Below are 16,607 nucleotides of genomic sequence, written 5' to 3'. Positions count from 1 at the left end.
TTTTGAATCTTCTCATGATGTTGAAATGCTTACCTCCATAGTCCTTGTTCTCAGCAAAAATAGGATGCCAAGAAGACTTGTAGAGAGAAGGATAAAATCAGGAAAATATTTTTTTAAGGTACAATCAACAAAAATATTTACCAGACAACAATTTCATCATAAATCTAAAACCACTTGATACCATCCTTCTAACTTATTTGAGGTCTCCTCATTAATCTCACATCCAAAACCAAAACATCTATCATAAGAAACATTATAGATCTTCTTCTTTGCTTCTTCCACACTGATAAATCATACGTTACGAAAATAGTAAAACAAAAAGCCCCCATTTATCAAAATAATTAAAACAATGCCATTCCAAACAATAGAGGCTGAAACAAACAATATGTAAAGAAGAAGAGATTAGAAAAGAGATGGTGATCGGTCTATCCAATTTTTAAATGTGACCCACCTAATGAGTGAACGGGCCTGATTTGTTGGCCTTGGCATGTCAACAGTGTGTCCCACTTGTTGAATGACCTGGATCTTGAAGGTGTACCACATTAGCACATTTATGGGGAATGTCCTCTTCTGTCTGATTTTCAGGTCTCTGAATCATATTGATCTCTTACATGAACAGAAGAAACTGCAAGAAACTAAAGAAATCACATTGCCAAGATGGGTGTACACATCAATTCCCAAATAGGAATTAGGAACAGAGCAGAAAGAGGAAATTAAGATCAGAAAACCTGAAGTCTCAAGTGTCCAAGATGTCCGACATTTGAGACTAGAAGTTGAAATTCAGACTCCCAAGCCTTGAGGTAGACTCTGATTCTACAACTGACATCAATAGAAGACAAAAATAAATAAATAAGAGGAAAAGCTTGGATGGGATAAAGGAAGACTGTTAAATATCTGAAAGTATCGTCTCTGGTTGCCCATTAAGGACTGTAACCCATTAATAGATGGCGTATAACCCTGCCAGTCCAACATGATGGGTTCCTTTTTTCTGCGTTTGGCAAAAACAAAGAACTTGAACGAATCTGCAATGGAGAAAATGGAAGATGTTTATATCAAAACTACCTCTCTGAAAGCTCTCGACTCTGATTGGCAGCAGCAATGACTGCATTCATCAAAGTTCCACGAAATCCGCTGTTCTCCAACTCACGAACACCGGCAATGGTAGTTCCTGTAGGTGATGTAACATCATCTTTGAGTTGTCCTGGGTTCTTTCCTGAATTGACAGCCATAGCGGCTGCTCCCATAACTGTTTGGGAAGCTAGCTTTAATGCGAGATCTCGTGGAAGACCAGCAGCAACTCCTCCATCAGCCATAGCCTCTATTGCTAGAAATATGTATGCTGGTCCACTGCCACTCAAGCCTGTGACTACCCTCAATGATTGCATCAATTATTTATGGAAGAGATTGATGATAACTTCTGTGTTGAAATGTGTTTTTCGCTAACTGTTTGTTATTAGGCTACTTATCCAAGGGCTAGAATTGTCTATTTTGGAATAACTTTTAAGAACTACCATTTATTTTGGGTTCCTTCTAATCAACAGCCTGAATTTAGAGGCATGCCCCTCCATATGAATTCAGTTCTATATTGCATCCAAACGGGAACTGAAGGCACCTGATTAATTGGAACTACAAATTGCCCATCCAAAGCAAGAATAATGGTAACAAGTTAAAAAGAAGAAGAAAATTGAAAAGAAAAAAAGAAAAAAAAAAAAAGAAAGAAAGAAAACAACCTTGTCTCTTTACAAGATCTGTACAGCTCCTGGCAGCTTCTTTTACATGCTGGAGGGAACTACTATGGAAAGTTTCTGCTGGAATACCTGGCAGCAAAGCAAATAGGGGCGATGATGGAAACATGGTAATTAAAACATGTGCAATTGCCATTGTGGTGAGAAAGGGCATTTATGATATGTTTTACCTCTTCAAAATGCTCCAACTCTGACTTCAGTTCTACTTCAATGTCTGCTGATGTTGGATGCATGCTATCTTGGTCTGGAGATCGACTCTTCGGTTCCTTAAGAATCTGTAACAACCTCGGATGCATGTAACCATAGCCATGAGAGGCCAACATTGAAACTTAAATTTGACAAGAAGTTGGGTTATAGTTTCATTTAGCTTGGCCTTTAAATTCAGGTAATGCATTGAAGGAGAAAAAAAAATTATAGAACAAAAGTTCATGTGCCTGTTATCATCCCAACTAACATTTAAGCGTAATAAACACTTATAAACAGGAAGCATTCGGATGTTTATATGCAGGCTGTTGCTTCTCTCTTATTTGATAGCTCCAACCAAACTTGGAGATGACAATGAGAGAAACTCAGCGGCCAAATGCCTGCCGTCCACCGGCGTGTGCCCCTGCACACATAGAGGTGTGCTCACATGGTACCGGTACCACCACAACTTGTGGTGAAACTGGACTATTATGAGGCCCACATTATGTGTGCAACTAATCAGCTGTCTGTCATGTTAACTCCCTCGTGTTCCCTAGAGAGCCCAAAAATCAGGCCAATCCAAGACTCAGGTGGGCCACACCATAGGGAACAATGTCAAACCATGCCCGAAACCTCTAAATTCAGTGTGGCCCACCTAAATTTGGGAATAACCTGATTTTTTGTGTCCCTTCATCCCAGAGGGGTCAGGTGTGTGATGAATGCCTTGGATGACATATACACAACATGATGGATCCCACAAACCTCCTGCGAGGTTTTATTGGTTGGTCCCCTCCCAACTGCCCCTCAGGTGTGGCCCACCTTACTTCCTGTTCAGGCTGATTTTTGGCCCATGGCCAAACATGGAAGGCAGGGGTGGCAACGGGCAAGGGGTCCCACAAACTCTTGGGAGGTTCACCTAACTTTCTGTTTGAGCAATGGCCAATGAAACTCAAAACACTGCAAGAAAAAGGATGCATGAAATGCCTCATTTTACCAAAATTGTTGTAATAGATAAACAGAAAGTGAAAAGAACATGGGATGTCGAGGTGTATTTGAGCAAACCTCCTCCTTTTGTATAATAATGTATTATATAATATTATTGTTTGTATCATGTGTTGTTTGAGATGAAATGCAACTGGAATATCTACAGTTCTCCAAGTCCTTTTTGTCTAGGCCTAGAAGGTGGTTTGCCTATTGTGCTTTTGCTCAGATGTATCTATAACATTCTCTAGCCAAACTGAGATCTACTCTGCCAAGGAATTATACTCTGCCTGCCATCAGATAAAAGGAGATGGGTTGATGTCAGGTGGTCAGCTGGTTGAGAGCTTTTGCCAAGCTACCATGAGAAGCCGACGCTGAAGTATCCAGGATGATGATGATTATATTTATATCATGCCACAAATGTAATAAGATGCGGATGCAATATTAATTCTGTGTTTTTCTGAAAGATCCGAAGCTTTTTCATGTACATTGCATTTTCTTTATATTACAAATTTTTTATTGTACCACAGAAGCATGTACTTCTTTGAAACTTCTCCTTCATACAGCCATTAATTGTGCATAGTTCCACATCTAACTCTTCTACAGGCACAGATCATCGCTGTTGAAGTCATCAAATGCCTTTAAAAGTGGATTTTGAAGGTATGATCTTATTTAAGGAAGTTCTCCCTTCAAATTTATTTATTTTTTTCCTTTGGTGCTCAGATTTGGCTTCTAACATCTCAAGTACTACACATCGGACAACAAAGATGGGGAAGAGTGGTATAATATATATGATGTTATCTCTTTACATCTGTTCATCATGTAAAAGTCTAATTGTTTACGGCAATCACTTTTTTTCTAATGTCCTGTTTTGTAGCCAAACCGATGGCTCCGCAAATTGTTTGCGGCGAACCCTCCAAGTTCAATTTCTAATTTTTTAGAGTGCGTTTGGTAACAACAAATTTCACAAAAATTTGCACCAAACCTATCTCTATTACATACTACTAACAAAAATAAAACAAACTCATTTTTAGATGTCTACCAAACAGGGCCTTATAATTACTAGGATAAAATAGTCAGGGAGGTCCACTTGTAGTAAAAGTGAAAAAAACATCACACGATTGTAACATCCAAGCTGCTCATCAGTTGGGCCCACACCATGTAGACATGCTGGCCTGAAGTTCAGGGCTATCCAACTAATCAGGTGGGCCAGTTGTCTTTGTTATGTTCAGCTGACCTGGGCCATGAAATCTGCATGGTAAGGTCCACTTGATGAGTGGCTTGGATCTTGCACATGATGACACATATGGCTGCGAATACTGAGAGTTTAGTCGATAAACTGGCGGCTTAATTTCTAGACGTTGGTCATCTTTATCCATTCATCTCACCAGCTTCACTGTCTCTTATTTTTTTGTCTAGGAAAGTATATCTTGTCTTTCTAAACCAAGGTCGGGGATGTCCCCACATCACGGTGTAGATATCATATACATCATGGTGGGACCCACATTATACAACTCAATTCATTGGGGGCCTGGGTAGTATTACGTAGGGGCTGACCGAATGTAAGCTGAGTGGCACAGGTGCATGTTTAATAAAGTAATTTTGACTATAGTAGAACATGCTCTATACAATGTAATGTAAGGACACAACGAAAAAACCAGGGTCTCCAACAAAAGAACAGGGCAAGCATAAGGAAAGTATGAAACCTTTGCTCTTGGAAATACACTGGCATGGAGCTATGAAGCAAAACTGATAGTAACACACGACAAACACATGACAAAAGCAACAGGTGTCCACATTTACAATTTCCTACAAACAGGAAAAATTGCAAAATTATGTCATCATAAAAAGCCACCTAAAGAATCCATTAATAAACCCTCGACTCTGTTAGCATGAATGGGTGGAACACGCAAAATTCAAATCAGAGATAGTAAATTGCCATCGGCAACATAGGAAAGAAAATCAAGAGGAGAGATTGATCGTTTGGTCCCAACAAATGTAAGAAACAATCACATGAATTCAATTAACAGAATTTAGAAAAATCTCAATCAAATGAATAATTAAAAATAATAATAATAATAACGAGAAGACAAAAAAGGGAAACAAGAATTACTTGTGGAATCAAGGGGAGGAGAAGGATAGTGAGCTGAGAACTTCAAGGAGAGGAGGAAGCGTATGCTTTAACCCTAGTTCTAGATCTAGTAAATCCCCACTATAACCAGTCAAAATACCTTGCAAAGTGCAGAAAATAGATCCAAAACCCTAGGTAACAAGAGAGTACCTGGCCGGGGAAGAGATGAAGGGCAGGGGCTGCTGGCCGCACCAGATCTGGAGATGATGCAAGAGAGAGAGAGAGAGAGAGAGAGAGAGAGAGAGAGAGAGAGGGAGAGGCACGATATATGGAGATGATGCAAGTGAGAGAGATCGGGAGAGGGAGAGAGAGGCATGAGATATGGAGATGATGCAAGTGAGAGAGATCGAGAGAGGGAGAGAGAGGCGTGGCGTCCAGGAGAGAAATGATTTGAGCTAGGTTTGCACACACACGGAGAGAGAGAGAGAGAGAGAGAGAGAGAGAGAGAGAGAGAAAGCATCAGGGGTAGGAAGTATGAGAGAGTCGCGCTGGGGCAGTAGGGTTTTTTTTCATATATATATGGTAAGATATCCGTCGGGTTGGGTATTACATAGCGCCGATAAAAGAGAATCGCAAATGCCGGTTATACCTCTTTTTGTTGTAGTGCGTCCAGGCCCTTAGGCCCAGCCCTTAGACATCCCAAAAAGGGCTGCATGGGATAGGTTTTCAGCATGTATCAAGGTGAGTTCCACATACCAATAACTCACCCTTATCTTCTTCAAAACAAAGCAACACATGGGCCCACACAATTAGCAACATGGCCCTAAAAAAAATCTGGACAGCAAGGTATATAGCTGCCTAGTGCGGTCCACAATTAAAGTTCCAGCAAAATAATATTTATGCACAAAAAGGTGTGGCCACCTAGATGGGCCACACACATCTGGGACATACTCCTGAATTATCCAAACCTTGCATGTGTGAATGGAAAGTAAGGTGGATCTCCACGTGTCCAGAAAATGGGACATATGGACGTCCCAACAAGGATGGATGGTTGGATGTGCCTTGCACATCAGGTGGGCCACCATGACCAACAATTATTTAGGGAGAAGGAATAAAAGAGATAGAGAAAATAAGAGGAGGAGATATGCCATTCAATAGGGGTTTCACCACTAAAAACCCCTTATGTACAAAAAAGATTTAACCATGCAATTGCTCATCTATGGATCTATGCATGCATGGACCTCTATAGTAAATATCTAAGATGGGGATACCATCCCCACCATAAAACAAAGGTCTAAATGACCTTAGGAGGTCTGAGATCATGAAACACATCATGGTGGGGTCCATGGAGAATGGCCCCATCATGGATTAACACATGCATGATGAATGGCCAATAGTCACATCCAAAGGGTTAGATGGGATCCCCACCATGGATTGGTGGGTCCCACTTGTTCCCTACATAAAGAAACAAAAGAAATAAGAGAAGGAAGGGAGGTTAGCATTTGTGAAAAACACCTACCTTGAATCTTCAAGCTACCACCAACACTAAGTACTCCAAGATCCATGCCGTAAGGTTCAATGGTCAAGATAAGTTTGTGGTGGCTAGATGAAAGAAGAAAGGAAGGAAAAGTTGCTGGAAATTGGGAGAGGGAGGTCTGGACATTCCACCATGGAAGAGGAAAATGAGAGAATGAAGGAGGAGAGAGAGGAAGGGAGGGTTGTAGGAGAGTCATTATTGCTCTCCCTCCATGGTTAGAGAAAGAAATTATAACCTATGGTGATACAAACAATGCTTACTAGGGTAGGTTAGGTGTGGGTAGTGTTTAGGATGGGTAGTGTTTATTCTATGGGAATTGTAGTATGTGTGGGTGGTGTGCATGGGAACTTGTGCCATGAGAGTAGTTCATATGCTTTTGTACAAAAAGTGGGCCACATGATGAAATGCTCACAACTTTTGATCTATAAGTTAGATGAATGCATAAGACGCATTGTTGGAACAGCAACGACGATATGAACGAGATGGCATAGGTTTCAAGCCAATCTGAGTCGGGTCAACGTGACCGGACTCGAGGATGACCGCAAATGCTACCCAAAGGTCGTGGGTCACCGGGATTCAACTAGTAAGACCACAAGACCATGAGAAATGAAATGCATACCTACACACATACATGCCCACACAAGAACTTGGGTCGGGTCTTATAGATTAGAAAGCCGAGACATAAAGAAATGAACCAAATAGTCGATTGTGAGTATTAGAGATCAGGGAGTCATACAGCATGCTATGTGCGAAACCAGTGGATAAGATGAACTTTGTATGACTCAAATAGTGTATTGAAGATGGAGGGTCCGAATTGGTGAAAGGTACGAAGAACCAAAGCTGTAGGGAGGTGTACGTGCGAGATTTGACAAATTTCTAAATCTGTCATAAGTACGTGAAGAAAAAAATGGATTGGATTTCAAGTCAATTTTGGTCATTTCATATTAAGCATGCGGGGCCTAGTTTGGTTGATCAGAACTGCCCATATTGAAGGGAATGCTGGTAAGAAGTATAATATGAAGTTTGAAGAAATTTGGAGTTTCTGACGGGCTATAAGATCAAGAAAATTACAACAGTTTCGATCAAAGTCTGGGATCAGTAGACATTGTTTAGACAGGCCAACAATCCATTTGGGTAAAGACAACGTTAGGAATCCAATAAAGGGATCGAATCTTGGGAACTATATCATATGGGGCCCACGCACATGTTGTGCGACTTTCCAAAGGCAGTTTCGTGGGGGAAGTTTTAACGGTGAACATCTTCCACTATGGTTGGCCCATTGAGTTTTGCATTCTCTTCACTTTTTACTCCAATAGCTAAAATGATATGGAGTATCAGATGGATGGCATGGATATTACATATACATTAAGGGGTGACCCACACTTGCTCTTATTCAACCAAAGCATGTGAAGGCCAATTGTTACGTAAACTACAATCAATACTATTTTTTAGAAGAGCCTCTAACAGCCTATAAAGAGAAGAGGGGCATGACCAGCGAGGCTCTCTCGAGTTTCATGTTTTTTTAGAATATTTTTTTTTACAAGTTTTTTATATCCTTAGTCAGTTTTTTATATACTTTTGGGAAAATAAGTGTAAGTGGTAGGATGTTAAGCACATATAACTTGTCAAATTTCATGTGACAAAAGCACTTCAAGATTAGCTTCATGTTTAGGAAAATATCAAGCTTAAGATCATATAAAATTCAAGAACAGATCAAGCCCAAGATTGGCTTATGGTCAAGACAAGATCTGCATATCTTCTCAAAGAAATCGTCGCCCATATCCATGACAAAGTCTAAGACAAAGTTCAAGACAAAGTATAAGTCAAAGTGACTCAGATATTTGATCTATCTCAAGTGGTATAACTCTAGAAAGACCTTAAGAATAGGTGCTTTCAAAAATCTTTATCATGAGCTTTTACATGTGTTTTTGCCTGGAATTCGGCTAGCCTAACTTCTAGTTTGGCCAGCCCAACTTCAAGCCCGAAGCAAATAACAACTTTTGTTGTAAATTTGGCTAGCCCAGGTTTTAGTTAGGCTAGCCCAAGCTTGAAATTCGACCAGCCCAATAAAGTTCAGGTGAAATTTTAGCAACACCAACTTTTGGAATTTGTGAGAATTCGTCCAGCTAAATTGTGATATTCAGTTAGCTGAACTTGACCTCGGGTTAGCCAAATTTTGGATAATTCTTATTCCGCGCAATCTGAAATCCATTTAACAAAATCTGGTGAATTTGGGCTAACCAAAGTTCTAACTTATTTGCCTATAAATTGAGTCTTTCTCTCATTCCGAATTACATAAATTTATTATCATAATTCTTTTGCAAGAGAGAGGGAAGCTCAAGTCATCAGCAAACTATATGTTGGTATTTATAATTTATTTAATAACTTATTCAATTCCCTTTATTCTCAAATCTTTTAAGCTTTAATCTAATAAAGTAAATTATATACCCCTTTGAGATCTAAGAGAATTGAATTAAGTAGCATTTGGATTTTTCATAATTAAAATCTATAGAACCCTAAACTCTTTCTATCTGATTGAACACTGCACCATTTATGTTTAAGAAAGAGGTCCTTTTACCACGAGCTTCTGCTACATCTTTTACATTTAAAGATAAGTATACCTTCTAAAACTTTGTTTAGGTTTTTCTGAGATATCCTGTGAAAATCTCAGTTGAGGTTTTTTCTGAGATGGCCTGTGAAAATCTCAGTTGGGTTTTTATTATGGTAGCCCGTGAAAATCACAAGGAACTGTATCAGGTTATTAAGGTGACCCTGTGGAAACCTTTTTATAGTGAAAGCCAAAATTATTAGGGTAGTAATTTTAGGAGTGGAGTAGGTGTAGATCGTTTTAAGCATCGAATCACTATAACTCCTTATGGCATGTGGTGAATGCTTTATTATTTTTTAGTGATTGGATGTATTTTATTATTTCATTTCAATGGTGAATGTTGTAATCCTTTTATATACTCTTGCTAGTTTAAAAGTTTGATTTTAAAGTCATTCGTGAAATAAGGTTCTCTTGCCTAATATTTTAGGTGAAGGTTGTCCAATGAATTATTTACAATCAAGGTTTCAATTCTCAAGCAATTGAGATCTTTGTAATATTTACATATTCCACATTTATTTTGATTATTTGGCAATGTCCTATTCACCCCCCTCTAGGGCATCGTTAGCTCTCCTTTTTAAGAAGGACGTAAAATTTTGATTTGCTTCAAGTAAAAGTTGAGTATTTTAATTTGTTTCAATTCAAGTTCTAGTTATATTGAATGCTTTCTACTTATTTTTTTCCAATTTAATTATGTTTTTCTAGTTCTCTCTAATCCAAGCTAAAAGGGAAGAACATGGGCTTAATGATCCTTTAGTTGTGATGATTGACTGTTTTAAATGATGAGATAAATGGTGTATGCATGTTATCAAGTATCTAGGTTTAGGTTTTTGATCCATCATATGAGATCCATATGGGGGATGCTTAGGCCTAATTTAGATCAATAAGATTTCTTAGATGGGAGATATTCTTAACCTGTTATATTATTTAATTAATTATCTCATGGATATTAAAAGCTTACAATCACTGGCGCGTGAGGGTATATTTTAATGACGCTAATCCATGATTCTCTAATCTCTTATGTCATTTGCTCAAATAATTGAACTGTTTATTTTTTAATTAGGCCAACCATAGTACTCAGATCCTAATTGTGTTATCAAAGTCATCATGATTAATGGATTATTAATATATGTGCGGAACTTTGAAGCTTGGGTGTTTTTAATTTAATTGAATTCTATTTCAAAGTCATACTTTTGGTTAGAATTTTCATAGGTTTGTTTCCATTACTTAGTAAGTTTTGCGTTTGATTTTCCCTTCTCTTAATTCATCTCCCTGTGAGGATCAACCATGTGCTCACAGGATATTACTTGCGAACCTCTACACTTGGAGGAAAAAAATAAGTTTTTGGCCCCATTGCCGGGGAGACAAGGAGAAGATTGGATTTACACAAGATAGCTAAGATAAGTTCTTTTCTAATCCCTCTAAAATTTTCTATGGATTTTCTATTTTTCTTATTAAACCTTTGGGGTGAGGACTTTTTTTTCTTAGTCGGCTCTGCCGCTTCGAATCTCACTACTTTCTAATATAGATTTTTTTCTAATTTCTTTACAGAATAGTTATTTTACTTTGAAAGTAAATTTAGCTGAGTCTTCCAAGCACTAACCATGACATAAGGTTGCTCCTGCTTGGGATTTCATCACCCAAGTGCTAGTGGTTGTCCTACAACTGCTGCTTGATCACAAAGATCATCCGCTAAATCTATTTTTCAGATTAGCATAGTTTAATTTCTGCATTAGTTTTACTTTCTTTTCATTTATTTTTCTTTGTTGTTTGAACCCTCATTGGCCAGCTTTGCCGCTTGGGTTGTTGGAAAGTTTTTATTTTTACTTTAAGTATCATACTTGCAATTTGAAGTTGTGGTTTTGAATTTTTTGTGTGCTGTGAATGGTTTATATATTGTTGGGTAGAGATCAAAATAATTGACTCTCCTCCTAAGGTGGACTAGTCTCAGGCCTTGATCATTCATTTATCAAAGGCGGTCAACAACACTTGGATTCCATGGCAAACCCAGTTGATAATCTAAATGCAAATTCAAATCTGTCAGATCCAACTATAATCCAAAATAGAGAAAATCAACGCAATCCTCCTCTTGAGGATGAGAATGAAGTTCATAGGAATGTGTTAAATAACTACGGACTTTACGTAAACATCTACACCCTGAGATATCAACTTTACCATCTTGTATTGTGTTCCCTGCTCACACAGGGAACATAAATTTTAAATCGGGTGTGATTCTATTGATTGCTAAATTTCATGGCTTAGATTCTAAAAGCCCTTACTTGTACCTCAAGGACTTTGAGCAAGTGATTGCAAAATTACAAGTGAACAATGACAATGGGGATGCACTCAAACTTAGGTTATTCCCATTTTCTCTAAAGGACCGAGCTAAAGCATGGCTTAACTCTCTAAGACCTCATACCATTACTACATGGCAAGCCTTAAGTAGAGAGTTTTTGAAAAAATTCTTTCCCAAGCACAAAACAAATGCATTGAAACAGGAAATTATGTCATTCACCGAAAAGGGGAATGGACTATTTTTCCAAGATTGGGAGTGCTTCAAAGACCTTCTACTCACTTACCCACATCATGGTCATGAACCATGGCACTTGATTGATTCGTTCCAAAAGGAGCTCACCATGGATACCCGCCAGTTCATAGAGATGATGTATGGAGGAAATTTCCTTAATAAAGATCATAATGAGGCTTGGAATTTTCTAGATATATTAGCAGAGAATACCCAGACATGGGATATCTCTATTAAACCAAACCAAACTAGACCCATTCCTAGAGAAAAAGGGGGATGTACATCCTAAGAGAGGAAGACGACCTTAATGCAAAGTTCATAGCATTGTCTAGAATGGTCAAAGCCTTGGAAATTAGGTAGGTTGATGTGGTGAAAGCAAACACCTCCTTAGGTAATTTTTGTAGCATTTGCGGTGGTGCTAAATATGACACAAAGGATTGTCCAACAATCCTAGTTGTACAAGACATCATGCATGATCATGGGTAAGTAAATGTTACAAATAACTACCAAAGGCCAGCTGTGCAACCAATGGGAAACATGTACAATCCAAATTGGCATAACTATCCTAATCTTAGTTGGAGTAGTGGACCACAAATTAATGTGCCCAATGCACCTCAAGGTCCTACACAAAACAACTTCTTTAGGGCACCTAACAATACACTATATGTGCCCCTACCTAAGCGATCATCTGTGGAGGATGCATTGGCCGCATTCATGAACTCTCATGCTTAAATGAATTAGTCTCTAATCTAATCAAATCAGGAATTAAAGACGGTCATGACTATGATTGAGACTCAACTCAATGCTAGGAAAAAAGGCACACTTCCTTCTCAACCTGTGATAAACCCTAGAAATACACATGTCATTGGAGACGCAAAATCCAAGTGAGCTACAACATGAACAAGCTAAGGCCATATTACCTTGAGAAGTGGAGAAAAGGTTGATAACAAGATAATGCAACTGGTAGAAATAGCGAAGGATGAGGAACCTTCTCAAGAGAATGATGAACCATTTATGGTTCAAGAGCCACAACAACAAAAGGATAAAGAGACTAAGTCACATGAGCCTTCAGTTCCGTTCCCATTTAGATTTCAGAACCTGATTGTCCCCATGAAATATCAAGAAGTGTTGGAAAGTTTACAGTCAATATTCCTCTGCTTGACGCCATTAGACAAATTCCATCATATACTAAATATCTCAAGGACATGTGTAATGTGAAGAGAAAATTAAACATGCACAAGAAGGCCTTCCTCACTGAGAGAGTGAGCGCTATTATTCAAAAAAGGGTCGTACCCAAATACAAATACTCGGGAAGTCCCACTATTCCTTGTATTATTGGAAATTTCCAAATTGAGCATGTTTTACTAGATTTTGGTGCAAGTGTCAACTTAGTACCTTATTCGGTTTACCAACAAATGGGGTTAGGTAAGCTTAAACCAACCATGATTACACTCTAACTTGCTGACTACTCTTTTAAGGTATCAAGGGAAATTTTAGAGGACGTGTTAATCCAAGTAAAGAAATTCTACTTCCCCATGGATTTCATTGTACTGGACACTGAGCCATGTGTAAATGCTAGTGCTCAAGTTCTTATTATTTTACGTTCGCCCATTCCTAACAATTTCAAATGCAATCATCAATTATAGGAATGGAATGACGAAGTTGTCTTTTGGTAACATGACCTTAGAGCTCAATATTTTCAATCTATGAAAGTAGCCCATAGACAATAATGAGATTCATGAGTTGAATTTTATAGACTGCTTGATAAAGGAAGAGGAATTAGAACCTAGCCTGTCTAAGGAATTGATTAAAGTCTTTGGGGAGTTGAAAAATTCTAATTTAGAAAGAGTGCTTGTTAAAATTTGTGATGATGATGAGAGCCCTACCACCCAGGACATTGATATATACTGATGGAGACCGCGCACTCAAATCCTGTCTATTGAGGACTTGCGACTTCTGTCATTACTAACAAATGTTCCAAAGCTTGATCTAAAACTACTACTAAATGAGCTTAAGTATGTATACTTAGGTGAGAATAAAATTTATCCTATGGTGATCTCTTTACTTTTAGACAAGGATTAAGAGATTACATTGTTGAATGTTTTAAGGAACTACGAAAGAGCCTTGGGCTGGACCATTTCTGACATTAAGGGTATAAGCCCTTCCATATGCACCCATCAATCCACCTCGATGAGGATGCCAAACCAATTAGACAACTTTAAAGGTATCTCAATCCAAACATGATGGAAGTTGTGAAAAATGAGGTGATCAAATTGTTGGATATGAGAATCATCTACCAAATATCCGATAGTGTTTGAGTGAGTCCAACCCAAGTAGTTCCAAAGAAATTTGAAATAACTATTGTGCAAAATTCCAATAGTGAACTCATACTAACACATGTCACCACAGGTTGGCGTGTGTGCATTGACTATAGAAAGTTCAATACGGTCACAATGAAGGACCATTTTTCTCTACCATTCATTGATCAATTTTTAGAGAGGGTATCAAGTCACTCCTTTTATAGCTTCCTTGATGGATACTCCGGATATAACCAAATAAAGATAGCCCTAGAAGACCAAGAGAAAACCACGTTCACTTGTCCATTTGGCATGTTTACTTACAAAGGGATGCCATTTGGATTGTGCAATGCCCCAGCCACTTTGTATGATAAGTATTTTTTCAAATATGGTTGGGAAGTTTCTTGAAGTTTTTATGGATGACTTGTGACGCCCTGTCACTGTGGTCACATGTGGGCGGGCACACGTGAGCGGACGCTGATGTGGGTGGGGCCTAAGGGCCGAGGCGAACTACTAGTGATTGGCAGGCTACTGTGCACACAGTAAAGGCAGAACTTTATCCCACATCAGAAGAATCGTTCGAAGTTGTGGTGGCTATAAGTTGGGTTCCTTCCTTAGCAGATGTGATACATTTTAAATCCGTGAGCTTCTGCAACGCAAAAAATATCACATGCTGTGGGGATGGGCCTTACATGACTTCTCTATATTTGGGAGTAGTTTTGAAGAATGCCTCAACAATTTATCTCTTGACTTATCTAGGTGTGAAGAGAAGCACCTTATCTTGAATTGGGAGAAGTGTCATTTCATGGTCCAAAAGAGAATTCTTTTGGACCATGTTATCTCAAAAAATGGAATCGATGTAGATCGCTCAAAACTCGACATTATTGCTAATCTACCTACCCCTTGAATTGTTAGATATATTAGATCACTCTTAGGGCACGCTGATTTCTATAGAAGATTCATCAAGGACTTTAGCGCCATTGCTAGACCCTTGACTAATCTTCTTCAAAAGGATGTCCCCTTTGATTAGACAAATGAGTGTGCAAGTGCCTTTAATAAAATTAAATGATCCCTTACCACTGCACTTATAATGCGTCCACTAGATTGGACACTTTCTTTTCAACTAATGTGCAATGCAAGTGATTATGCCATAGGGTCTATTTTGGGCTAAAGGAAAGATAAGCGGTCCAACGTTATTCACTATGTGAGTACTCTAAACTTGGCCCAAGTGAACTACTCAACAACTAAAAAGGAGTAACTTGCAATGATCTTTGCTTTGGATAAGTTTAGGTCCTACTTGCTAGGATCCAAAGTGGTCATTTTCATGGACCACTCGACTTTGAAATATTTTATATCTAAGAAGGATGCAAAGCCAAGACTTTTAAGATGGATCCTCCTACTCCAGGAATTTGACTTAGAGATAAAAGATAAGAAATAAGTAAAGAACGTAGTGACCGATCGCCTTTCCCAATTGGCGTTAGATGATTCCACTGCAGAGATGCATATCCAAGACACATTCCCTGATGAACAATTATTTACGATCTCCCAATTGCCTTGGTATGCAGTTATAGTGATCTATCTTGTGACGGGAAAAATGTCACACCATTGGAAGTCACAAGATAGGAAGCGTTTTGAAGCCGAGATTATGAACTTCTTCTGAGATGACCCGTATTTATATAAATATGGGACTATAAAAAAATTTTGTACGTTGTACCCTAGAGAATGAAGTTCAGAGCATTATTTCCTTTTGCCACATGGAAGCATGTGGTAGCCACTTTTCTGCTAAGAAAGCCACTACAAAAATCCTTCAGTGTGGTTTTTACTGGTCCACCATGTTTAAAGATACCCATGCTTTCTATGTTGCTTGTGATAAATGTCAAAGGTTCGAAAGAGTGTCCCGGCACAACATAATGCCTTTATCCTCTATTTTACCATTGGAGATTTTTTATTATTGGAATGTTAATTTTATGGGCCTATTTCTATCTTCTTTTGGATTTCTTTATATATTGGTTGGTGTGGACTATGTCTCCAAGTGGATTGAGATAGTTTTAAGTAGGACCAATGACAACATAGTGGTCATAAGATTCCTCAAAGAAAATATTCTTTCTAAATTTACAACTCCCAAGGCCATCATTAGCAATGGCAGGTCTCACTTTTGCAATAGAACATTTGAGGCTTTGATAAAGAAATATAGCATCAAGCATAAAGTGAGCACCCCATACCACCCATAAATGAGTGGGCAACCTGAGATTTCTAATCGGGAAATCAAACACATTTTATAAAAAACTATAAGGCCAGATAAGAAGTATTGGTCCCTCAGACTATCTAACACTCTATGGGCTTAGAGGGTAAGACCCTGATTGGAATGTCCCTATACAGATTGGTGTATGAGAAGGCTTGCCACTTGCCTATGGAATTAGAACATAGAGCATATTGGGTAATAAAAAAGTTAAAATTTGACATGGACCAAGCAAGTGGACAAAGGAAATTAGAGTTGAATAAGTTAGAGGAGCTGAGGAGAGACTCCTATGAAAACTCTAAGATTTACAAAGAGAGGGCCAAAGCTTTCCATGACAAAAATATCCTAAGGAAAAATTTTGAACCTCAGCAGAAGGTCCTATTGTACAATTCTCGTCTCCGGTTTTTTTCGAGAAAGTTAAGATC

General features: G+C 38.5%; 1 protein-coding gene and 1 long non-coding RNA gene across 2 annotated transcripts; both read right to left on the bottom strand.

Moving 5' to 3' along the window:
- Positions 1 to 1,039: 1,039 nt before the first annotated feature.
- Positions 1,040 to 1,385, bottom strand: LOC131224256 (pyrroline-5-carboxylate reductase-like). The gene has a single exon (XM_058219791.1). It carries the CDS (start codon positions 1,383 to 1,385, stop codon positions 1,059 to 1,061), a length of 327 nt encoding a protein of 108 aa, XP_058075774.1. The 3' UTR covers positions 1,040 to 1,058.
- Positions 1,386 to 1,575: 190 nt separating this feature from the next.
- On the bottom strand, positions 1,576 to 5,380 carry LOC131224355 (uncharacterized). The gene is made up of 4 exons (XR_009160848.1): positions 5,191 to 5,380; positions 5,023 to 5,107; positions 1,916 to 2,020; positions 1,576 to 1,817 (listed from the first exon to the last, which is right to left on the bottom strand). It is a non-coding gene; the product is annotated as an uncharacterized LOC131224355 (long non-coding RNA).
- Between the last annotated feature and the right edge of the window lie 11,227 nt (positions 5,381 to 16,607).

Source organism: Magnolia sinica, chromosome 13 (assembly GCF_029962835.1).
Source record: "Magnolia sinica isolate HGM2019 chromosome 13, MsV1, whole genome shotgun sequence".
In the NCBI taxonomy this organism is placed as follows: Eukaryota; Viridiplantae; Streptophyta; class Magnoliopsida; order Magnoliales; family Magnoliaceae; genus Magnolia; species Magnolia sinica.
The sequence above is the reverse complement of the archived record's forward strand: the minus strand, read 5'-3'. Positions and strand labels throughout refer to the sequence as shown.

Excerpts from the sequence above, each read along its gene's own strand:
- LOC131224256 (XM_058219791.1), bottom strand. The coding sequence starts at position 1,385 with ATGCAATCATTGAGGGTAGTCACAGGCTTGAGTGGCAGTGGACCAGCA.